Source organism: Rissa tridactyla, chromosome 2 (genome assembly GCF_028500815.1).
Source record: "Rissa tridactyla isolate bRisTri1 chromosome 2, bRisTri1.patW.cur.20221130, whole genome shotgun sequence".
Taxonomy (NCBI): Eukaryota; Metazoa; Chordata; class Aves; order Charadriiformes; family Laridae; genus Rissa; species Rissa tridactyla.
Genome location: NC_071467.1, coordinates 50,140,007 through 50,166,283, shown reverse-complemented (window position 1 = coordinate 50,166,283; position 26,277 = coordinate 50,140,007). Strand labels below are relative to the sequence as shown.

Here is a 26,277-nt window from a genome sequence, read left to right as displayed (position 1 = left end):
TTGAATGAAGCTATTTGAATGAAGCTTCCACCTATGTAAATGTCAAGGCTTTGTACTTTCTTTATATGCATATGTCCCTGTCTATGCTACCTCTGAATCTCTTCATCTTTCAGGAACAGACAGATCTCTCAGAAGAGGGACCACCTGTCCTTCAAGGCCTGTGTCCACGGGCGGCAAGGAGCACCTTGAGTGGCCCTATTTACAAGGCAGGTGTAATCAAAGCTGTTCAAAGAGAGAAGACAGTCTTCCCATCCCTCTTGGACTCCTCCGAGGTATTTCTATAGCCTTTTTCAGCAAAGCTTCCCACCTTTGGAGGACAACAAAATTTAGACAAGACTGTTAAAAGAGACGGAAAGATTTCAGTGGGCTGTGGCAGCAACTACAGGCTTTGCTGTCTGGGTTCTGTGCGTGCCACTCCTAACAGGGATCAGTGCAATCTGGCATTTAAATAATTTTACTGTGGGAGCAGTTCTTTTCGGCAGTGTGCTACAGTTTCTTGTGCAGTGTCAAATTTGGTATCATTTTGACATCTGGTCTGTGGCACTCATCCATCTGTTGTAACTGAGTAGGTGTTGGGTGGGGTTGGCAGGGGAGGCTTGTTTAAGTGTTTGTTTTCATCCTGTAGAGGAACTGCAAAGCCAGCTCAGTAATTAATTAAATTCTCATCTTTAAAAAACTGTGTGTACCCATATTCTAAAGAAATGGTGGATAAGGCAGCTGGTGCTTCTCACTGCTGAAACACAGAGACTTTGTTCCCATTTCTCCTTGGTTCCATGTTGTTTTAGGAAGCCTTCCCCATTGGGCTGGCACTCTGGTTTCTATTCCTGACTCAGCCAAGTGCCTCCTGGCTGAATTTGGATAAGTAACTCCATCTTCTGTGCAGCAGTATCCCTCTCTGTCAAATGCATCCAAAGTTAAACACCTCTTTTATTATAAACTTTGAAATCTGCTGATAAAAAAAATGCAATGGAAGAGGTGGCCATTATCATTAATACAATCATCTTGCTTTGTGGTTATTCTTTTCAAATAATCATAGTTTTAAATTAACCTTTGGCGTCATCTGCTCATAGCAAAAAAGAGATCCTCCTGAGCACAGTGGAAACATGTCCACAATTTCCATGGCTGCCTCTCCACATAAACCCGTGTCTTTGGGAACTTGTTTCTCTCAGAATAGAGCACAAAAGCACGTGTCTCTGTTTAACTGCCTACCCATGACCTTTTAGGAGTGCATGGCGTACCAAGCAACCCTTTTCTCCTCCATGTGTGACTAGAGAACGCTCCACCTGCTCAGTTTCAACTTCTGGACAGACCCCAGTATTCATTTCTTTGCCTTGGGACAGTGACTCCTGCTGTCCTCTTCTCCAGTCTACCAGGACATGGTTGCACTTTCTATCTAGCAATCAGTTTCACCCTGCTCTGTGATCAATTTAAGGATTGAAGAAGTTATTGATAGCACTTATTAATGCTTTCAGCAGAACAATTATTTGCAAATGTAATAAATAACCAAGGAAAGAGGGGAAGTCCCTATGCACAGCTAAATATAGTGGGTTTTGTCCAGTGTGTCTAATCCTGTGAGGTTCTGACCACCTCCGTGGAAACCCTGGCACAGTGAGGGATGCTCTGAGCAGCTCACAGCCTGCTGTTTTGTGGCTGGCAGACATGAATGCCGAATTCATTAATACTCAGAATATATTTAAAGATGTGCACCCACCTACGGATATTACACGCTCTGCCCTTGAGAACAGAAGAGAAAAACGTGATCCGGCTGTTCTCTTTCCTCCCCTCCCCTTCTGATGTACACATAGCGATAGGTGTTACCCTAGGAGTCTCTGTAAAAGAGTTTGCGGGAAGTTCATCGCGTACTGAATGCTTCCTATTTTCTGGAGGTCCCTGCAAGGCCTGGCATCTCAGCACTCTCACAGGTTAGGGATTTCGTACCTAAGATTATCAGTCCTGTTAGACAAAAACAGAAGTTCAAATACTGGGCTTTCAAATGCAGTTATAAATGCAGTTATATCTTACAAAATACTCTGTAAGAGCAAGAACAGAAGCATCCACTGAGGACACTGATTAAAAAGGACAAAATGTTACCTTCCTTTTATTTTAGCTTAATAACAAAAAAATTCAGTGTTGGCAATATCACCTTGCAGTCACCTACATTTTACCTATGCTGTCACTCTTCAGTACTGGTACTCTTTAGATCTTCCACTGTGATTTGTGTCATAATAAACTTTAGTTTCTTCTCTGAATTATTTCCCTCTCTGTAATTTCCTCTAGTGATTCTTGGATCCTGAAATGACACTAGCCGCACAATTACAAATAGGAGATTTTTGAACTCCAGTCATTCAAAAAACTCGTAACCCTGACATCCCAAAAATATTGTATTTTCTGTGAGATGAAAGGAGCTTATTCTGTGCTTTAATCATGTCCTACTCATTTCCATAAACTAGAATTTATCCTTATTCAAGCATCTCTCCAGTTCTCTCTTGCCTACCCCAGGACTGACAAAATTTCAAATAACCCATACCAGACGGAACATTTTTTGGTAGTAATTTTGCAGCAGAACACAACCATTGCAGGAGTAAGGGAAGGAAAATACACAAAAACAGTGAAACAAACCTTTGGATTCCAAAATTTAGTAATTTTTGTAGACAAAAATTAGGAAGGGTCCAGTACAGTTCTCCTTATAAAAGGATCCCAGCTTTGTTGTAGGGCACTAAGTCCAGTCTTTGGGCAGCCTTGTCTCCTGACTCTCTCCCAAGGACCAGCCCGGGTGAACCTCGCTGTGCCAGCCCTTGCTGAGCTGAACAGTATTTGCTGTCATTTATGTCCTGCACCAGGGAATTTCCATCTGCTATCAAAATAATTCTTCTTATCAGCTTTAGACTTGCTGGCTTTATGTTGTATTGTATTTCTGATCTTTGCGAGAACATTGCCCTGGCTGTTTCAGTTTGCAAAGGTGGGGAAAGCACACAGAAATAGGCAGGAGTGATGCCGCAGCCAGTTCTGGGCAGAAATTTAGAAAAGCTGAGTCTTCCAGAAATAACACCAATTTCTTTGTTACAAAGTAACACTGCCACAACAACCTTTTCCTAATATTATGAAAGAGTAAAATGAAACATATAATTTCTTTTCTCGACTGTATTTCATACATGATCTACTTTTATCACGTTCTCAATCATCTCTCTAAACAAACCAGCTCTCGCACAGCCAGGTTGTGACATTCCATGACTCTCTGTTTTTGTCCATTTTGGGTCCCTTGTGTGTTTACTCTAACTTTTGTACAACAGAGTGACCAGATCTGCTCAATCAGTTCAGAGGCTCTCTCCTTGCAGGTCAGGCTTTGCACCCCCTGGGTCCTGGGCATCCCCCCAGCCCAGGGTGAGGAGCCTGGCGGCGCTCCGGGAGCCCCCTCTTGCTGCTTGGAGCCTCCGCAGCTCTGCCTTCAGCAACCGGGCACCGCAGTGTGCCCCTTCCACCGCTGCTCCGCTCTCACCTGACACGGAAAATAAGGCTTTCAGGGGTTTTTCATAACCTGATGGTGTATGCAGAGAACTCAAAATATTTCTTCTCACATTTGTCATTTTCTGTGTTATCAAAGTGAAAAAATGAATGTCATCCCCCTCTTTGCATAACTGTATTTGGGTCCCTAATTTTCAGAGTCCCATTTTTCGGAGTCTCGTCTCACCCAGGGGGCCAGACAATTTTTGACAATGTTGTTACCTCCAGATATCCCAGCTTATTGTTTTGATAATTCATCAAAGTCTTAAAGATCACCGCTAGGGTCTATCCGTATGTATTCTACTGCCATCCTTGTAAAACTTTCACCTTTCTTTCAATACCTGCTTTCTTTTGTAAAACAGACGCTAGGGCAGAATTTTGCATCTCACCTCATGACTGCTAGATTTTCTTAACAGCATCCTGTGAGAAAAGTTATCAAAGACTTTCTGAAATTTCTTCTAAAATTTGTATTAAGTGGTTCTGCTGCACAATCCATGCCTTCATTAAGATTCTTCAAGGTTCTTTTAGGAAGTTAAAAAAGGCATACTTTTCTGTTACTGGATCAGTCATGCTTAGCATTAAGCTCGTGTGCAGATTTTATAACTCACTAACTTAAATTTCAACTTTTCTTTTTTATGTGGCTGAGATGATTTTGATTTTCAAGTAAAACACATGCCACGTTCCATTGATTTGGTATAGCTGAATAGTCTATTTTTAAAGGAAACCTGCATGATTTTGTTAACAGCTATCAGCCTTGATTGATGCCATCTGCTCTGGGAGGTTTCTTACTTTAGCATGTCAATTCTGCAGTTTCTCTTCTGATACCTCAGTGTTTGACAGGCTCCCATCTTTAGTAATTAAATAAAATATGTAGAGAGTGCATGTATTTCTAATCAGTAAAGACTAACGGGGGGACATAACGTAGTCTCTGCAATACCCTTGTCATTTTTAGTTGCCCCTTTGATCTAGCAAATCCCCTAATTCTCTTTCAGATACTTATATTTCTCATTTATTTGCAGAAATGTGTCTGTTTGTGCTTGAAATTTCCTCTCAGTCCTCCTGTTTCCCATCTTTCATTTTTCCTTGCCAGTTTACGTTCCTTTCTTTCGGGTTAGCCAGGGCTAGATTTCCTTTTCCCGAAGGTTACCTGTTTGGTTCATCATACTGTGTTTGTTTTTTCTTGCCTTCCTGCTTCCTTTTTGGTTTCAGGGTATGCATACCTTCTGTGATGCAATTATGGTATGCTTAAGTAGTTCCATGTTGAGGCTAAGGATTGTAATGTCTTCACTTCTGACTCGTTTCCTTCTCCGTACCTCTTTCCAAGCGTCTCCTCCCTCCAAATACAAGAAATTTAAAGGATTATATTTTAATTGCAGTGCAGTTTAAGTCTTATCTAGCTATTAGATTTCTATCTCCACCCTAGAAAGCTTTATATGATGTTTTGGGTTTCTTGTGTTTTACCAGGGTAGGGGGGTATTTGCATTAGCTTCTTTATTTAAAACTGGCCCAGACCCAAGTCTCTACACTTCAGAATACTGCACGAAACGCGGTTGTGACCCAAACAAGCAGCCAATGCAATTTTAAATAGAAGTCCTGCCAAGGCACTTTGAAGGGAAATGACAAATTCAGATTGGTCAGACCATTTGATGCTGTAGCACACTTCAGTAAGTTCAAGGGCACTAGCAGGGTTTTGGAAAAAAGCTGGATGTGTTATCAGGCTGGTGCTCTCCAGGATGGGAGGAGCTGCTTTTCTTTTTTACACCATGGTCATGTTTAACCATGTTCACTAAACAAGAAACTATGAAAAGGGTTAAGAAAAATCCTGGTTTAAAACCAAGAGACACACATGCTTTGTTTTAGCATATCCTTGCCATGGCAGGACAAACTGCTTTAATCAGTTTCAAAAACCATGCACAGCGCTGGAACCTAGAGGAAGAAAAGAGGCATTTAAACAAAAATGCCAGGAGCACTGAGAAGGGGGGGAAACGAGAGGATCAGGGAGGAAAGAAGTGACATCTTGCCTTCTGTTCATGCACTGAAAGCAGGAGTATGATCCACACAGGAGGTGAAGAGGGGGGAAAATGAGGAAAGGGTCAGGCAAGGCTCTGAATACCACCAAATGGTTTGCATGTAGAGGCTGGCCAGAAACAACACCAAACCACTGGACTGCAAAGCTGCACCCAAATCCACACAGGTCCAGCTTAGAGCCAGGGACCTGGGAGTGTTTCAAATCTGGGTGCCTGATCCAGTCCCATTCCAGCTCTGCTCTGAGCAAGAACCTGCTTCCCTTCCCTGTGAACCAGCATGGCAGCCAGGTGGGAACTGTGAACCTTCAAGCCACGTCCCCGGTTTGGACATCTCAGGAGCACAGGAGGCACGATGCCACCACACACATCAGCGCAGTGGTATGGGGCCCATTTGGCTATGGTTAACAAGTCAATGGGAAAAGTGTCCTTCCTGATGTAAGCGCAGGACTGAGACCTGCACGGGAGAGGAAGAAGCAGCCTCCAGTTTTATTTTAAGTTCTCTGTGGCCTCGGCAGTAAGGCAACATTACGTTCACTTGACTTCAGCTTTAAAAGGAGATGCATAAAAGAGAAGAATAGCACCAACATATTTTTAGAGCACGGAAAATTAAAAAAATATATAATTTTTGAAACTGACCCTTGGCAGCCTGTTTAAAAGAGCTTGAAACTATCTGAACTACACAAGAAAAAAAAAAAAGAAAGAAAAACATGCCCACAAGGGCTGAAAAATCACTTCAGTAATAGATGACTTTTAACTTTACATCAGAAAATGTTTGGCAGGCATAATTTTAAAGTGTTAGGGAAATGTGTGTGATAACTGCTTGGGTGAAAGAGCAAATGTAGTCCACAGTGAGATTTATCAAATGTTCACATAAGCAATCAGAATCTGGCAGGGCCAGCTGCCCGTGGAGAGGGGCAAAGAGGATCACAGCTCTAAACTTTGAAAATTTAATGAAGTCCACTGATTTCTCACAGGAAATTTTTCTTTGAGCGTGTTCATGTGTCATGGGAATGCTAGCGAGCAGAACGCTCTGACAAAATGCCAGCTATAAGGCATAAGGGGAAAAAAAAAACCCTCCAAGCCCCACCAAAGGCCAAACCACCCTTTTTCTCTTTTAAAGCTGCAAAGTCTCTGGATGGCCCAACATCCCTGAGCATTCTTATGTGTTACCCTTAATCAGACAAACCGGCCTATTGACCTGATTGAGGTTATCAGGAGAATCTTGTAGAACTGGCCCCTTTTCAAAGAGACCAGAAGAGCACTGAACTTCCCCGGGCTTGAGAAGGAATGTGGGCAGAGGCTGGAGCCAGCCAGCAAAAGGAGCAAGCAGTGCCATCTGGGGTATTCATGGGAGCAGTAGCTGACTATCCGCTTATATAAGGAAAGAAGGGACATCAAGGCAAAACAAGACGTACAGGGCTAGGAGGATAACAAGCACACAAAAAAACCCCGCAGTTTAAACCAGAATTTAAATATTCTTAGCTTTATGCTACAAATATGGAAGCAGCTTGCTTTTGCTATTCTGCTGGAGTAGCATCCTATCAATGAAATGCGTTTTTTAGCACCGTTTGTGGCACAGGATGTTTAAAAAAATAGTAGGTTTTATAGTTCAGACACCTCAAAGATCTCCTATCCCAGTGCTTGAGACCTGACCATTTTTCAGCAAGCGATGACATTTGGGAATGTGTTTGCTTGTGAAGGTCCCTGGGTGCGTGAGGCCGTGACAATGGCGCAGACCCAGCTGCAGTGGTGCAGGCTCCTGTGTGCCAGAGGTGACCAGGCACCAGTTGACACCAAGGCAGTGAAGTGCCCCAGATCTGAATGAAATGGACTTTTGGAGAGCGATAGAGTGCTAGAAATGTGTAACAGCCAGGCCTAGCTGCAAATGTCAGGGAACCAGATGGGTGAGTCTTACATTCCTTGTGAGAGTCTTGACAGGCTGTGGATAATTAGCTCATTTAGACTGGAGACAAGCCAGCAATACCTTAGTCTTGATCCTGCATGTGTGAAGTATGAGTGGGCATGAGGGATACCCAGCGCCTCCCAGGAATGGGCCGTGTCCTACATGTAAAAGGTCGGAATTTGATTCTGTTTTTCACTTTCAGCAGGGCCGCACTGGCTTTCCAAATCCCCAAGGATGCATGAAAGCCATGTGTCTTTTTGGCCAAAATTATTTGTAACTCATACTTTCCATATGAAGTTCACCATAAAATAACAAAGAGAAATGGCTTAATTGAATTTGTTTGGAACCCAATATCAGAGGAGTGTAACAAATAGAAAACAGTGAAGCGCCATACAATCAAACAGTTAGGGAGAAGTTACAAATTTCAACACACATGCAGCTGCCTTGTGTTGAACAATCGAAACTACTACATGTAATATGGCTGTACTTCTATAATAATTTCCATCCAGGCACAGAGAAACACTTAACATATTTTGCTTGAAATTTCCCCATGCTGTTTCCTGGGACTAAAAGATCCCAGGTGGATGTGGATGTCTGCAGGTGAGTGATTAGCCCAAGGTCACAGGGCAGGGGATCTGGAAGCAGAACTTTCTACTCTTGGTGATGTACTTTAACCACAAGACCATCCTTCAGTCTCCTTCACGCTGATGACTTTGGAACTAGCTTTAAAAGATCCAGTGAGACGCAATGATGGGAGTGCTAGATAGCTACACTAGATAGCCAGAGGCAACAAAAATGATTAGAGACATGTGGGGGTATTTCTAAACAAAAAGATTAAGACCAGAAGTATTTCATTTAGAAAGGAAAACAGTAAAAGATGATAGAATTGAGGTATATAAAATAATGAATGGTGTGAAGGAGAAATCAGATGCCCTTCATAAAACAAGAGGGCACCTAATGGAATTAAAAAAGGCATTAGCTTATAAATGGCTAAGGATATCGCTCTCCAGCTTATCTCTAAGCAACCCATGGAACTCTCAGTTGCAGGATACTGATGTAAATAGTTCAAGAACATTAAGGAAAAAAAGAAAGGTTGTATATAGCCAGTAATAAATACAGAAGATCTTTGAGCTAAAGAAAATATGTCTTCAAAGCAACAGTCTTCCCCTGAAAGAACCATCTCTTTCCCTGAGAAGAAGGTAACTCTTTTTATCCCTGGTTGAGTTTCACCTGCCTGAGTGCAGAAGGCCCAGCAAAACCTGTACCTGCATTCTCGTATGTCCCAAAACAAGAACACTCCTGCCTACTCATTTTTCAGGAAGCCTCTTCCGCAGAACAGCATCAACAGTCTTAGAAAATCAATTTTCTGCTAATAGCAAAAATCATGTCCTCATTTTGCCTCCAGGAATCCCAAGCTGTCTTTGTACCACAGAGGCCACTGTTAGGAAAAGATGGAGAATAAGGAAGGTGGCACCATCTTGTTCTTTTCCCCTCAGCTCACATCTGCAGCCACCTTCAAAATCCACTGCTTCTTTCCCTCCAGAGTCAAGCTGCAGATCCATGTAAGATCCCACCTGGATCTCAGTGACCATCTCTTGGATGCCTAGGGTAAATCCATCAGTCTTTTATTTGTCTACACAGAATGGAGCACTAACTGTCCAGCTCTCACTTTTGCCTCTCTCCATTGGTGCTGCATCTGCTGATTCTCACCGGTCTTCAAGTCTCCCCCTAACTTCCCTCCCATCAGTGAGCTCCCTTTGACAATCAGTGTGTTAATTGTCCTCAGTCCACCTAGTCTGTCTTTTTCTCATTTTCTCCTATAACGGTCTTCATGCCTTCACCTACAGTCACCGGCTGGCACAGATGCCTTGACATCACCCGTAAGGCTCCCTCCAATACAGACGGTAAGTCTGTCTAACCCCTTTCCTGTCATACCACCACTTACAGTGAAACAGGCTGCTATAGATAAATGGTGTCAAATTTGCCTGTTACTGGCAAGCTAGGAAAGTCTGTTTACCTTGTGTGAATGGTCCTTAGTGCATGGATTATGTCTCTTCAGTGTTTAGAAAAGTGTTTGGTATAATGGGTACATAACAGGCTACAGAAATTATAATGATCCTCTGAATAATTCAGCACTGTTTCCCGGTGCTGAATGCATGGACCATCAATCAATCTCCCTTAGGACATCTTAACTAAACCTCCAGGTGAGTCCTGGGTTATTTAGAGAGCAGTACACCTTGGGGAGACCAGCATCGGTATTTTAGTCAGAGACAGCCGTTTTATTCCTTCCCCTGGGTCTGGGCAACCACAGCACTCCTCCCTCCCTCCCTTATGACCGTGGGATCACGCTGATGGGCCTGGACTCCCTTTGTAAGAGCTGATATGCCCAGCGCCTCTTCCATCAAATGCCGCCACCAAGTTCAGTTCACACAGGGAAATAAACCTGTTTTTATTTCATAAGAGCACTTTGCCTTAACTTTGAGCTACTTCAGCAGCCCCTGGACACTGTGGTTTCCAACAGTTATTTATATGTTCTCAATGTCTGCCACTCCTCTCCTCTCTTCCTTTGCTCCTCTGGCAACACTGATAGCAGGAGCTATTATTAATTACTTGTTGAATACCTGCAGTGCCCTGCTGCAGCAGGAGAGACAGTCCTTCCCCACCAGGAGTTATAAGCTGGGTATGCAAGTGAACGAGCGCACAGAAAGTTTGTCGGGTGATTGGATGATGAAGAGGATGGTTTTAAGTTAATGTTTGTAAGAAGGTGAGGAAAAGAGAAAAGGGCTCTTTGTTCATGTTTCTTTGTTAAATCTCTCCTCTCCTTGCTACACAGTATCATGAAAATAAAGTGAATGCCAGTAAATAAATCAGAGGAAAACTGTAAGCATTAAAGGTCTAACTAGGAGATAAATGAAGAACTACAGAAATAGTTTTGCAGCTGGAACTAAGAAATGATGAGAGAAAAATATCTAAAAAGCAAATCAGAAATCCCTCCTGTTGCCAAACACTTAGGCAAAATTTTAACTGATCATAAAAACAGACCTTGACCGAGGATTTTTTAATGTGAAAAATTCAGGTTATTTTTTTTCATTTTTTTCTGTCAGATGGTCTTTTTCAAATTTCCATCTAATGAAAATTCAAAATAAGTAGTGTTTTTCAGGTGTGAGAAAGGTCTGGTTTCAGTTTTGCTAAAGAATCTCAAGTTGCTTTTTGACAGATTATATATATATATATTAAAATGCATTTTTTCTTTAAAAAAACCTAAAGCTTTCCTCCACTGACAGAAATGTTGATGAAAAAGCTTAGTCAACCGTAGCCTATTGGGACTGTGCAGGTAAGGTCACTGAGGTAAAGGGTTGGCAGTGCTTCTTTTTGTAAATATTCTCCAAGTAGACCAGGTTTTAAAGACATGCCCAAAGCAGAGAATTACCAAATTCAAGGTCTCACTTTCAATGCTGGATCTTCTAGATACTGTATCAGAAAGTGTTCCTGGAAACTATTACCTAAACAGGGCCAGTTTATACCCACGTTTATTGTCATTTATCTTGAACAGTTACTTCTCTTCTCTCTGGGATTCACTACCTGTGTGTATTTATAGGGAATAGCTGTATCACTTTGCTGACTACACTTTGCTAACGTGGACATTCAAGCCTCTTCTAATCTCCTTTCACAAGACAGACGCTCCATTCCCCGATAATCATTCTAGCTGTGGTTCCAGCTTAAGCTCACCTTTCTCAAAGATGGATGCTCAGAGCTCCACACTCTGCTCTAGATCAAGTTTCACCTGTGGCTTCCATGGAAGTATTAGTATTTCCTCATGTCTGCTGGAAATACCTTGCCTGAGACAACCTCCCATCACTTCTGCCTGACCAAATCACAATGTGGCTTCGCAGTCCTTCCGTGAGAACTAAAAGCTGTGACAGGTGAGGTCTGGCAAAACCGACTACAGCAGTAGGAGACAGTTTTGCCCCCACACCAGCTGCCTGTTTGATAGAGGCAACCACAATCACAGACTCAGGAGTGGGGTGCACGCGCCTGAGCCTATGTACTACCAGTTCCAGTCCTACGTTGGCTATCCTGCAAATCATCCTTAATTACATCAGTGAAAATTAAGGAAAACCTATAGATGCCTATACTGAACCTGAGGTTTGAGGTAGAAATGAGTCAGAAATGCTGGCTGAGGGGGAATGACCACAGTTGTAAAGGTCTCGTTTGAGAAGCAGAAAGAGCCATTAACTGGGGTGAGACAGAACAGTGTTACTTTTGGTTTTTTTAAAAGGCTGTTCCTTATTCATGAGTGCGTTGGGCAAGGAAAACCAGTTGAGTAAAAGCCACTAAATAATTTGTCAGGATGAGCTGTCCTTTGCCCCAACAAGCACTTCTAAGGTTCGTATCCCTCACCCGTAGACTTCGGCTGCATACAAACCACCTGCAAAGCCGCATCTGCGCTAACCTGCCAACCACATCAAACCGGTAACTTCCATTGCCAGTGGGGGTAGCCAGCCAGATGAGGAGCTATCAGGAAAAGGTTATCAGGTGAGCCATTCATCTCATAAACACGGGCTTACAACAGCTGAACATGCAACAGCATCAGCTTTGGTTCAGTTGGATATGGGATGTTGTTTATTTGATTTCTGGATCAAAAGCATGATTAAAATACACATTGGAGAACCCAAGGTTATTAAAGCCACAACATACATCATCAATATGGAATGTGCTAATGGCTTTCACATACATTAATTTTTTTTGAACGTATTATCAGATAGGAAGATAGTAGTTACTCCCTCCTCCCGCCTATAGACGTTCTCTAAATGTATTTTCACATTCAACTTAATTTACCAGAGAAGCAGTGAAAGAAGAGGTACCTCTGCCTGCACAAGTAGTAAAGTTGGACAAAACAGAAATTAAGATGTGCATTTTATATTTTTCTCCTTCAAACTGAAAAAAAAAAAGAAGTTGTATTCTGTGAAAAGTAGGACAACAGAAATCTGTATTTTAATACAGGAAGGCAAATTAATTCTTTGTGAAACAACACAGAAGTCAATGGCACTACACCAGAGATGAATTCTACCCAGGCTGTAAAAAGAAAACATAAGTGCAATGCCGACCAACAGAAGAGATTCCATTTAAAGTAAGAATTATGTTTCTGTCAGAAAAAAACAACAACTAACTAAATTTGTTTCCTGGAAGGAGATCCAACTTGGCTCTGCTGCAGCAGTGTAAAAGGATCCAAAATAAGTAACAGCAGGCATCTCTGCTAGAATTTGCTTCTGATCGACATAATTTTTCCTCTGGTACCAGAGAAGAATTGAACACACATTGCAAGTGAGGCACAGTAGTTACTGCACAGAACACGAGAAAGAGGGCTAAAGCTCTGGCATTTAAAACTCAGCTCAGCCAGTGAGTCAGCACATGGTCTTAGACAAATCGCATACACTGTGTGGGGTGAATTCCCTCCCAAATGCTTTCTAATTCAGAGACATACAAGTCCTGTTGGGACAGCGGGGGAGAATATTCTTAATTACAGCCATGTTCTATGTCTACATCCCCATACATTATGATGGGGGTCGGACCCTCCCTGCAGGGGTGTTAGCAACACTGAGGGACTATCAGCTCCCTGAAGTGCCAGCATTTTACGAACGCAGGAACTTTACATCATGCTTTAGTGGTGGCAGTTTGTATATACCAGCACACGTTAATAAATGAACAGTAAAGCACCATAATCACAATCTGTGCATCTGCGTCTGTTTTATGGTGTCCTGAAAATGTTTTTAGAGTGGTTGGAATACAGAAAGCAGAAATTATCATTCCTTCCCAGCTAGGCTCATGTGAAAGGCTGTCTGACTGTGACTGGCAGATTTGATATTTCGTTAATTGTGAGACACCCCACTTTGAATAATGCACTCACATTTGTTATGATCAGTGAATATTTCCTTTCACATCGCATTTTCTCCATACATAAACTTATCATAATCCAATAAAGAGCCTATGTGAGCAAGTCTTCTACATGCAGCCTTTCCTCTACGCAGGGGAAAGGCTGGCTTTTTTGTATACGATAGTCATGCCATTTTTCATTTCTGCCCGAGTGAGGTCCACAATGACTGGAAGTCTTCCTCATGCAAAACGATTTGTTCTCAGGTTGGTTCGACCTAAAGCTGAAGGCTTCATTCAGAGACATCCAGTAAGAAGCGCTTCTCGGAAACCAGTAACAAAAGCTGCACTAGACATGAGGAAATTGTTCATTAAAAAAAAACAATACCAAAAACCAACTAGGGAACTACGCTGATGTGACAAATGAAATTGTAAGGGGCGGGGGGGAAGAATAATCAAAAGCCAACACAGTCCTAAAGTTTCACAGTATTTGTCTTTTAAAAATTAGATGTACACCAAATATTCCCCCCAAAATCTTGCATCTAATTCAGTTGCATTCGAAACCAAATTTAGATGAAGGCAGTATTTCTAAGGGAAAGCGCAGCACCTAAGGTCCGAATCTGACTTAAATCCAGAGGAATTCCCCTGAAATCAATGGCTAAAGCAGTGCATATCAGCAAGAGATCTAAATCTGTCCTAGCTGATTCCAGATCTATCTTTTATTTGCTATATGGCTTTAGGCAAGTCAGTGACCTTCTTTTTATTTTTCAGTTTCTCCATCCGTAAAATGGTGATAATGCTGCTTGTAATACATGAAGACTGGGGGGACTGGTTAGTTCCGTAACATGGTCTGGATATGAAAATTGCTGGGGATCAATCACTTTTAGTTGCCTCCATCACCTTTATTGACGCTTTATAATTTTAATACTCAGCTTTTCTGCTTGCTTGCATATTTCTCTTTTCAAAAGTGCAAGCCATAGCCTGGAATCCTTATTCAAGTTTTAGGCTGTTTACTTCCATGGCACGATTCACACAAGAAAACCAAGTACGAAATTTGGAACTTGGCCCCAACAACAACAAACTGTGAGGATATTTCAAACAAAACTCATAAATCACTGCACGAAATCAATCCCGTTTAGATTCGTTTTTCAGAGCGCAGAGGAATGTGCACATTAACTGACCCACTGATGCCCATGCAACAAGGGCACAAACAGAAACGTCGCAAAACCTTCTTCACCCTTATTTGATTAATGTACACTGCACTGGTATTTGCAGCAATAGTCAATGTTGTTCAAACAGTGAAAATGGGGAAAAAAAAAATAAAAAATACAGAACAACCCAACCTGAAAACACCCTAACGTCTGACAGCTCTGAGAGGGACCTCTAGCGTGTGCTAGAACATTTCGCGTTGCGCTTCGGGCGTCATTAATACACCAAAATCACCGCAGTCATTTTGAACAGGCGAAGGGAAGTTTCGCCAAGCGCCTCCGACCCGCGGGGCCAGCCAGCATCCCTGCACGGCCGCTGCTGAACCCAACGTTACAAGTGGCATTAAATTGCCACTTTTTCGTTGTTCCCAGGCACCAACTTCCTCAGGTCGCCCCGCAGTTTCCCCGCTCGCAGCCCCCGGCGGTCGCGGGAAGGGGGGGGGGGGAGATGAAAGATGGAAAGTTGCTTTTCAGGCGCAGCTTCTCGCTCCGTTCTTGTGACAGAGAACAAAAATCATCAGTCGGGCCATCAAGCCCCGCACCCGCCTGCTGCCCTCCCCCCCCCCCCTCACACCGTGCGATGCTCGGAGGTGCAGCGGGGCGGTTCTGGCTCCTTTCCCTCCCCCGCCGGCCGGCGAGAAGCGCCCGCAGGCCTCTGGCCAGCCCCCCCCCCCCCATCCCCGCCTCTGCCGCCGGAGAAGGGAGAAGCGTTTCGCCCATTTTTAATTTGCCCCAACAATCCCAGCACGCTAGGTGCCCGCAGGGCGCGCTCAAATAAACTTGTATCTCGCTGATTGGAAACAGGCGGCGAACGGTTGTGGTTGGTTTTTTTTCTCCTCCTTTTTCTGTTTTTTTTTTTTTTTTCCTTTTTTTTTTTTCCTTTTTGTTTTTTGAGGCGGCGGACCACGTTCCCTCTCTTCCGGGACGGCGTCGGACACCGGGGGCAGCAGCGACCGGTCCCGGGGGCGGGGGGGGGGGGGGTAAGCGCCGTCCCGCCGCCAACGGTCGTGTCAGTCACCTCAACGGCCGCCAACGGTCGCGGGCGCCTCAGTCACCTCAACGGCCGCCAACGGGCGCCTCAGCCCCGGCGGCTGGCGGCAATGGTGGCGGCGCCTCAGCCCCCGCGGCCGAGGCGCCGCCACCGTTGCCGCTAGCCCGGTGGGGAAAAGGGCCGCGGGGCTGCCTTTCCCTTGTCCGCCCCGGCAACAAAGCCCGCCGCGGGGAAGCTCCGGAGGAGGTGCACGGCGGAGGGACGGCGGTGCGGAGGTGGAGGGTGTGTGTGTGAGGCGGGGGGGGGGGGGGGAAAGGTGCCTCCCGCTCTCTCCTCACACACACAATGGCGGCCCCCTCCTTGCAGCCCGACGGAGAACAATGCCAGCCGCGCACACCACACACACACACCCGCGCGAAAATAGACAAATTTAAATTAAATAAATCCTTTCCCCTCCACCCCCCCCCCCCCCCCGAAAAAAATCACCCCCTCCTCGGAGAGGCGGTGGGGAAAAGGAGGAGCGCCCCCCCACCCGCCGCCGCGCAGCCCCCCTCGTTCCCTCCCTCCGCTCCCTCCCCGCCTCCCCGCGGCGCTGCGCGGGTTTGCGCGGGGGAGCGCGGCGGGCGAGAGCGGCCGCGCCGCGTCCCCGCGCAACTGGGGTTGCGAGCGCCCCGGCACATGCGTGGAAGCGAGAGGCGCCCGACTCCCTCCGCACCCTTCGCTGCAAACAACAACAATCCCGAGGAGCAGCCCTTACCTGGAACATCGGAGCCGCAAAAGTGTCCCTCTTTTTTTTTTTTTTTTCCTTTTTTTTTTTTTTTTTCCCCCTTTTCTCCCCTTTCCCCCCACCCCCCACCCCCAACTCACACTTCCGATATTTCTCTCTCCCGGCAGCGGTCTGCTCTCCTCGCTACACCAGAGAGAAATGCAATAGCTTGGCTAAGGTAGACAGAGCAAAATACAGAGAATAGTTGCTCCAGGGCTTTGAAACCCCTCAAGGCAAGGATCAGGATACAATTAGCTCATGTCTCTACCTCCAGTCGGAATCAATCTCCGAAATAAAAGTTAAATTAAATTAACTGATCACACGGGCATAAAATTGATCTCCTTCGAAACGTGCATATAGATATATATATATATATATCGCGTGTATTTTTTTTTTCGGATTTTTTTGGTGGAAAAAACAGTCTCATTCCAGCCTCCAACTTGCTTTTTACTCTCCTCTTGCACAGAAAAGCTGATTTTAATCGTTGTGATTAGTTTTGATGTAACGTTTCCGCGGGCGATTTCTGCAAATGGATGGAGTGTTTCTTTGCCAGAAGAGGGAAAAGCAGCAGATGATGATAATTATAAGGATTGTTGGTTGTTTCTTTCTTTCTTTCTGTCTCTCTCTTTCTTTTTATTTGTATTTAGATCTGTCTCTTCACTTTCCCGAGTTGACCTGACATTGCCATTGCACTAAGGTCGCACAACTTGTTGATTAGGATCACCTCCCGTTTTGATCGAGGGATATGTGATAATTTGGCAGTGGAGCAACACATTTTCTGTTCCCTTGGCTATATAACTTCCCAAATGACGTGTATAAAAATAAGCACATGGAGTCTGCTTTGCCCCAATCAAGTCTGAATCAATGCCTGGGGGTGATACACAAACTCATTTCAAATGCTCAACCATGCAGAATTGCAGAAAGATTGAAGGAGTTGCACTGCATTTTTTATTTTTTTTTTTTTTTAAAGCAGCAAAATTAAAAGAAAACAAATACATGTAAGCAAATCCAGGAATTTACCACTGAGGTTCATGTGACATCGCTCGCAAATGCTACTAACTTTCCTTCTCCAATTATCCAATTGAACTGGAGCCTTGCCTTTTTCCTCTTCTGCAGCCGGGAGTTTGCAGCTCCCTTTTCCTGAAGAAAAGAAAACCGGGGATAACCAAATGATTTACAAATCTTATTATTTATCGCTATTCCCTTATTCTACCATTCTTTACCTCCCACTCCGCTCTATATTGCTTTCTTCAACGTCACCGTGTATAGAAGCCGTATTATTTTTTTTTGTTGCTGTTGTTAGAGTGGGCTATTTTGTCGTAAACCCATGGGTCACCTCCCATTAGTGTCACATCCTCGCAGTACACTTTTGTGAAACGGTATGTTTCTAAGCACTTCACAGTCCATTAATTCAGAGTCTTTGCTGACATTTCATATGAAAAAGACCAGGCTGCGAGGCCAAAACTGCCCAATAAAGCCCCTGAATGGAACCAGACGTGTCCAGCGAATACCTACAATTAGCTTTTTATTTTATGGTTTTAGTATTTTAAAGAAAGCAATGCAAAATATAACAATCGCCTTTTTCTCCTAAGGCAGTTGCTGCAGCCTAAAGAATGACTAATTCTCTTGCTTAAAAATACATCCAACCCAATACATTCTCTTTGTCCTTCCTCTTCTCTTCAAATGATAAGCATAATAACATGGTAGGACTTCTCACGTAGGGATCGCACCATTTGCGAATGCTTTATTATTGCGGTATAACGAGCACGAATATGTTAGGTTAATTAACCAGGAGTGGTTGACAGGAAAACTAAGTTTACGTGCCCCAAGAAACACTTAACATGGCTTCATCTTCAAATTTAATTTTTAGTATTCTTCCAAAAGCTAGTAGCACGCAAGAGGAAAAACTCTCCTCAACCATTTATGCCTTCTCCGGCTGGGTTTGGGTGGGACAGGGTCATTGCAACCATTACTAAAGTTACGCAGCCTTAGCAATGGAGTAATTTTTAAGTAAGTACTTAAATCTGGATTGATAGCATAAAGATTCTCACAGCTTGTCAATTAAAATGCGGTAAAGAACATTTTTGAAGTTTTCCATCCAGATGAAATGAACAGTTTACGAGTTCAGTAGACCTGTGTCTTGACCTAACTTTATTTTTGTCTTACAGTGTGTCACCGCAAAAAAAAAAAAAAAAAAAAAAAAAAAAAAAGAAGTGTGGCTGTTTGTACGTGACTGTTTTAAATGCCTCACTGCTCTTCTCCTTCTAATAAATAAATAAGCCAATGCCAGCAGCCTGGCACTCATTAGTGACCTGCATAATACAGAGAAGAAAAAAAGTCAGCAAAGGAACAAATTTTAATTTTAAGCTAGCAAGTGGCTATTATGGAGAAAGGTGAAGAAAAATAACAATGTGGCATCCTTTAAAAATGTGGAAAGTATCCTTGTACTGTTATTTTACCTGCAGCAAGGAGTTTATCAAATGATGTCAGCAATGGTTAAGAAAAGGTGTATTTTCTTAAGAAATAAGAAAATGCATTTATTACCTCAAGAAGGCTCATTTGGTAAAACTTTCATCTCCGAGTCATAAAATCATGGGTTTAAGTCTCACATCTCTTCCGTGGGACAGGGCAAATCCCCGCTGGAGCAGCTGCAAAACATTTTGGGTAGAAATTGTTGTTTGTCCTCTGTCATATTATGACGGGACTGCAGCCTGGCCTTTCCTCTACACGGTGGTCAAAAATACAAACACAGGTGAATAAAATGGAGGCGTTCTCAAAGGAGTCGATGTTAACTGCTACACTAAAGTCCTATCTGCACCTTTTCACGTGCAAATTAAACATTTCCATAGCACTTTCCCAGGAGAGGAGAGGAAAAACCCTTGGCTTTGCTTATCCTTCCTTCCCTGCAGCCTTCCTTGCCTCAGCTCAGGCCTGAATTTATTCCTGGTGTGGCTGTACTCCGATCTAAGGGTGTATTTTTGACGTCAGCAAAGTGCGCAAGAGATCAGTATAACCCATAAGAGCTGTCACATATCCCGAAATAAGTTAGCAAGGTTTACCTTTATTAACTGCTTGGAGGTAATTTGCATACAAAGGAGAACACATTAAACCAAATTCTGCTCTGTTTTACTTGGAGTTATCTTTTTTTAAACAGGTTTACATAAAACTACATTGTGTTTGTGCATTATGAATATTTTACTGACGCTGAATAGCAACCTTAATGAGCTCAAACTGAGCTCAATATTTGATTTCTGAATTTTTTTCCTCAAATCGTCACCTGTTCATAATTAGCCTCTGGAAAACTATAGTAGTTTTGCCGTATCATTGTCAATGTTAAGAGTTTGGAAAATTGCAGGTTCTGAAGAGGCAGGTTTTCCAACGGCTGCGGATCGTATGTGTCCCCTTGCTAAAGGGCATTATTCCTGATTTAGCTGTAATCCTGTCTGGAAACAAGTACAGGGGCTCTTCTCAGGAAGGCCCTCGTGTCAGCTTGACCTTCTTCTCAGAATTCCCTCCTGCAGTTCCATAAGCTTCATGCGTGTAGCAATCTTGTTTCAAAAATATTAAGAAGAGCATCTCAGTGTGGAAATAAAAGCTAGCAACAGTTGCCTGCATTAGATATTTTGTCGGTGGCTCTTTTTTGAAGAATAGAAAGGATTTTACATTGCATTTGAAGGAGATTTATGAACACAGTTTCTCCAGATTTGTTTCCCCCAAGGAGTGTTAAAAATAAGGTATTTTTTCTTTGTGACCAGCAACATTTTGATGCAGCATTTGAAGAAACAGATTTTGTTATTTAACTGTGAAATGAACCAGGCGACCCCATCCCTTCTATGTTTGTGAGAATAACGGGGAATAAAGCCACAGCTCTGCTACAGGAAGGTGGCTGAAATGATGCAGCAACAAGTACTTGTTTCTAAGTAGTCCCTATGTCCCACTTGTACTTATTGCACATATGCCCTTTCACTCAGCTGAAAAATAGAAGCTGAACAAAAGTATTTCCATATCCCACTACAGTTCCTGGAAAGTATTTCCATATCCCACTACAGTTCCTGGGTGTGAAGTTGTCTCTGTGTTAGGCAATGCAAATGCACATAGAAACAAAAGTAGGAATGGGTTTTCGTATGGATCCCTCAGCTCTGCCCTCAGCTGCCCAGACATGACATGCCAGTCGCTGTGAGACGGGGTGTTGTCTCTCTCCGCATCACAGCACCAAAATCTCCTGAACTCCATGCCCACTCAGTTGTCTGCTTCAGAGAGAAAGACCAGAAAGTCTGTGGGTGTGGGTAGATGTTTTAAAGAGAAACAGCATCACTGGAGTGGAAGATGAAGCTGATTTATGTAATTTTATCATTGGTATGAGAACTCTCAGATTGAACTACATTCTTCTCCAGAAACGTCAGGTTTTAGTGTGCCAAAATCTCCTGTGAGTTTCTGGGTCCCTTGTGAAGATATGGATAATCTTACAGGCCGTATGGGTATTCAAGGGACCACAGAGTAGTTTCACAGAAAGCCTCTCTTCAGGTTTTTGGGGCTCTTCCATGGCTGTCTTTCAGAAGCCTTCAGCAGCCTTAAATCCCTCTGCCAGCAATGGGAGCTCGAGATGCTAAGACCTCTAGCAAATCATGACCCTTGTGGACAAGTAGACAAAGAAGGGCTTAGAAGTTTGCCTTTGAGTCTGCAGGACTGAAAATGTGAGCCCTGGTGTCATTGCCTCCTGTGTGTATACGCATTTATAATGAACTTTGGGAAATTCTCTTAATTTCTCTGACATTCTCTGCTTCCCTCTTCCCTCCCCAGTTATTCCTTCCCCTGAGAAACAGCCCCTTGGCTCGCTCGATGGTTGCAGAGGCTTTCTGAGGGGTGCAACGGGATAGTACCACGCTGGCTTTGTTTCCTGCCTTCAGGCATTCGTTGCAAGGAAAATCTGCCTTTGATGCAAAATGGGTGGGAGAAGACCAATTCTGTGCAACCTGTGAGGGCAGAGAACAAATCAGAGTTCGCCTCTGCCTCTGCTGTCCTTTACTTTGACTGGATTTCCCCTATGCACATTCAAAACCTCTCCTCCCAGTGCAAGCCAGATGTTTTATTCGGATTAGTAAGTATGCTTTGCAGAAGGACTAATGTACCCCTTATGGTCACTGTAAGCTTTTCTGGGCTGGATCATGTGGGATCAGCAGGATTGAACATGGACGAAACTTCAATTGGTCTAACTGTTCAGCTACAGTAAGCAGAATTCAGGGCATAACTGATAATGTATCTCATAAGATTGTACAAATTGCTCTAAGATTGTTCCAATTTAACTGCTCAACTCATTCTAATTAAAAGACTACGCTGAGGAGAAGAGGGTAAAGTGTGTGCGTTTGTGTATATGTGTGTGTGTTGGGGGGCGTAGGGAAATATTGTTAAGGAGAAAAATAAGCATTTGATTAACTTCTCTTTGCTATTTTATATTCCAGTACCTTATAACAAAAACCACGGCTTCTAGAGGTACTATAATCTACCTCCTTCTCAGTTCATCTAGACCAGAACCACTCAGCTTTGCTTCACGGTTCTACTGCCTGAGCCAAAACTGCTCACGAGAAGCGCTATAATACAATGGAAGTACCTTCAGGGCACCATAGAAATTTATGTTCGTGTATCTCTTTGTGTATCCTTTGGGTGTCAGAATCTCTCAGCTTTCCTACCTGTAAAAATTATTCCCTGAACACACCTATACACATAGAGACAATAAGCAGAGGTATTTGGTGTTGTTAAATAACAAAACACACAAACAACCTTCCCTCCCAGATTTTTGACATTAAACCCACCATTCTCAGAAGCATTACTCAACTGTACCATGAGTTTCAGAGAGAAAATTGGCACCAATGGTGCAATACTCCCTTTCCATACAGCTATATTTCTAAACACACTCTTCCAGAAAATGTGAGATAATAGCACAATATGGAAATACATTGAGATATGTATTTGAAGTATGAATTTCTATCCAATAAACGATCCTATTCAACTGAGGAAGTCTTTCAGAGGGATACAAAATACGGCTACAAGAGAAACTCAAGCTGTGAAATCTGGATTTTTACCTATGTTTTGAATAGCCCGAAGTCTGAGAGTGTGTATATTGGTCTGGGATTGTCGAGCAGCTGACCTGCATAAAGAAAGGGGCAGATTGTAGAATTTGAACAGGGCTGTTACTACATCCACCCTTCAGAAACAGTCCGTTCCAAGGTTTTAGACATACGAATAATGATTATAATGAGTGATTCACAGGTTTTGGAACCAGACTAATTTTCTAGACTCACTGTAGAGCACATAAAAGGATATTTAAAAGAGATACTCACTACCCTTCTGCTAAAGAAGCAGCAACTGTCTGGAACATTCCTTTTCCAAAACAAAAGTGTATTCTAGTTTGTGATATATTTCTGTGTGATAGAAATTATCCTAAGCAGTCAATACTATGCATGAGCTTTGAAAAACTGATGTTAGCATCTCCTTGCTACAAATCTCTCTCTTTGTAGAAATAGGAATCCACGGAAAGCAGCTCTGCTTTTCTGTTTGGAAAAATTTGGAGAAATCAACTTTTAAATCAATGATGTTTTTCTCCTAGCCACTTCCTGAAAAGCAGCAGTTTTTCACCTCATACGGATTTTACATCATTGTCATTTCCCACGTTTGCAAGGAATGATAGGAGCTGGGCTACTCTGGCCATACTTGATGGATGAGTTTATGCAAAGGAGGAAAGGTGCCTAAATGCTAAGGTACTATGTGCTTTGTTCTTGGTTCGACATGTAGTGTATATATCGCAGCTGCAATTATAAGGGTAATTTTTGTGTTTTAGTAATGTCCCACTACCTTGTTTCGTACAAGAAACTTGTGAACACTGAGCAGTAATAGGCAGCAGTGAGTTTTCGGGTAGTGATAGCAGTCAGGAGGGGGATGAACCTTGCAACCACATCTTACTCTTATTCGTTCCCTTCCTGGTTCAAAACAGTGGCTTGCCAGAAGCTCATCGATATTTCAATCCATGCCCTGCTGGTCCTGTCACAGCTGCTGGGGGGACATGAAGAGACCTATAAGTTTAAAGAGGATTTTAGTTGACTGCCTGTGAAAATAGACACAGTCATCTCCTGAGGCAAAGGCTAAGGCTGAAAATGTCTGCCAGGGAAAAACGCCCATCTGGCAAAACTCTCCCTCTCATGCCAGAGTCGCTGAAAATTGCCGTGTTAGTTCCTGCAAAGGCAATACTCCCATATATACCTCCAGGCAACCTTTCTCCATCCCGACCAGCATAAGCCAGATGTTGAGAGAAGTCCTACCTTGTCAGCCAACCTCCTGCTAGCCTGCTTTGGGTTTTGTTGTTGTGTTTCTTCCAGTCTTCAGTCTTCTTGTGAGTGACTGAACCACGCTAAAGGGGAGCTCCTAGAAAAGAAAGGACATGGTGATCACCAAATATAAATCCAAAGACAGTTCAAGGAAGGTGGCATGAAAGAATCATCTCACAAGTACACATAGGCAAGCAAGCGTTGCTGCCAAGGCCACATCTACGCTAGGAACACTCCCCTGACAGATATAATAGCAAACAGTGCTGGCAAAGAGTCAGTGGCTCGATGTAGCTGGCATAGTTGCTGGTGCAAAGAAAGGAACAGGGCTCTGTGTCAAGGCAACTGATTGCCTTCTCCTATCTCTGCAGCTACACTACCCGTGCACACAAATAGCCACTCCAAAGTGAAAAACAACTGCTGCAGATGCACTCACATTGGCAAAACTGCTTTATCCCTCTGTGTCCTGCACTTCTCTTCCCCAGCAGAAAATAGGGGGTTTTGCTAAGGCAGCAGCAGCCACCTTTGCTCTCCTGACATCAGCCAACAGAGAAAAGCAGTTTTCCAAAATGATCAGCAAAGGTCAAAAATACTGAGAAAATATTCCTTCACCTTTGCCTGGGGGTTTGCTGCTACTTATCAACGGCTTGGCCATGATATTGTCTCTCTTGATTTCTCTCTTAGTTTTCAAGAACGATGTTCTCAATTTGCCTTTTTAACTCAATGATCAGCTAAACTACCCACACTGATGCCTAGCGCAGGAGTAATCCTCTCTCAGTTATTTCTCTGTGCTGTCATACAGATAGACATGGAAACATAATGGTTGTGACTGTGCAGCAAACTCAAGCCAAACTTAAATCAAAGTAAAATCAATGAGGTCACAGAGAGAACCTCGCCAATGTTTATTACTTTATTACTTGGCCAAGATAAATTTCATTTGATCATCAGTCGTCCCCAAATCCAGGATACACCAATGCTTTTTAATTCATCTTGGGCTTCTCACAATCCTCTTCAGCTGCATGGGACAATGAGTACCATCAGCAACTGTGACTCACCCTCTCTTTATTTTCCTCTACCAGCTCACTAGTGCAAACACTTGTTGAGAGCGGTTTCGGTGTCCCCTTTGGGAGCACTCCATTCTCCCTCCTTTCTCACCAGCAGCTACATCCCCAAACCTGAAAGGTGCCAAACACCCCTGGGGAGGTCCTGGGCTCCATTGACAGCTGTGGCAGAGAAGTTGCTGTGTGCAGCATTTTTCAGGAACAAGCTGAACTAAACCAGGTGTAGTCTGTGTCAAGGCTGTGTTAATTTTTCTTCTGGTATTTATTTTCTGTAGCACGCCTTAGAATTTATTGGTCGTGACTTCCCAAGAAGCCGAGTGTCCCTGCTTCCCTGGGAGAATCGGGTCAATACTCTTTCAGCCGCTTTACAAACATTGACTAACTAATCCATGCAATACCCCCCAAGATAAGAAAATGAGGCAGAGAGATTATATGACTTGCCCAAAGCCACAGAAGGAATAAGTGTCAGGCTTATTATGAACAGGGCATATAGATCAAAGCAAATACAATGAGAACTCAGGAGTTCCTGTCTCCCAGTCCGCTTTTTACAACAGAGAACAACACTACTTTTCTACTGTACAGCTTTTACAGGATTCTTTTTTTAGTAAAGGATCTTGTCAAAAGCTTGAAGGAAGTCCAAATAAATCATCTTAACTATCCTATGTTCATGCAGATGACTTACATTTGTGAAAGGCACTTGCACGCTTGCCAGCTTTCAGTGAGAAATGATGTCGTAAGATCACAAAGGCACAATCTCTTTCTCAAGTAAAGTTAATGCAGCAACTTCCCTCTACGGCTTTAGCTATACACCTGCAGGATTTTTTTCTTTACATATGTGTTTTAAATCTTCTATTCTTTAATTTAGTTGCAAAACTTTACCAACTGGAAGATTTAAGTTGCAAACTTTCTTGTAATGCTTGGCTTTTTTAATCATAACACTTCAGGGAATGAGGAACTTGCAAATAGTTGTCTACCACACACCATCCTTCTGGGTTTTTCAAAGAGTTACTTGGTGCACTTCAGTGATTTGCATGTCCCCAGAAAAAATAATTTTCATGCCAACTGTACTCCTTGTTAAACTGAATTCAATAGCAAAGTTCCTATAGATTTAAGTACCCCAAGTTTGTAGTTCTCATTTGTGTTTTGATCTCTAAATTCATTGTACTGTGGAGATCGTATCACAGATCCAAAGTGTAAGCTTGTGGAAACAAACACACTGCAATTTCATATTACTTTTAATGCTGGCAACAAATATGTTGTGTTATATTTTTTTCAGGTTTTAAACATTACCTGGCTTTACGGGAACTCCTTTACAGGACTGCTGAATTCTCCTCTGCATATATCTGTATGTGTGTATATACACGTACATATCTCTGTCTATCTCTGAGCAACCAACAGAGTAAAAGCTATGCACAAAGCCCTTGCTTCAGCATTTCCTAATTTGTAAATGATGAGCTACATAATCAGTAGTCTATTCAGAATGGCTTTCTCCTACTGAGTTTCCTAAAATAACTTATTTTTTAGAGAAAAATGGGAAAATCGGAAAGACTGCTGGGCAGACTGTGGAGAAAATTGCAGGAATATATGTAAATGCTGTATTCTGAAATGGCTGGGTTGGATCACAGACTGCCCG

The 26,277-nt window shown here is 43.0% G+C and overlaps 1 protein-coding gene across 2 annotated transcripts in view; it reads right to left on the bottom strand.

Annotated features, from left to right (window-relative positions):
* The window catches only part of KCTD1 (potassium channel tetramerization domain containing 1), a 106,429-nt gene extending 90,027 nt beyond the window's left edge, over nt 1-16,402 (bottom strand). Inside the window, exon 1 of one of the 2 annotated variants that reach the window (XM_054192736.1) lies at nt 16,369-16,402. Coding sequence is in view for 1 of the 2 variants with exons in the window: in XM_054192735.1 (XP_054048710.1) it covers nt 16,259-16,267 (9 nt within the window). In the remaining variant the exon portion in view is untranslated. Of the gene's footprint in view, nt 1-16,258; nt 16,328-16,368 lie in introns of those variants that run through there. The other variant, XM_054192735.1, reaches the window with a different exon arrangement.
* Nucleotides 16,403-26,277: the final 9,875 nt, after the last annotated feature.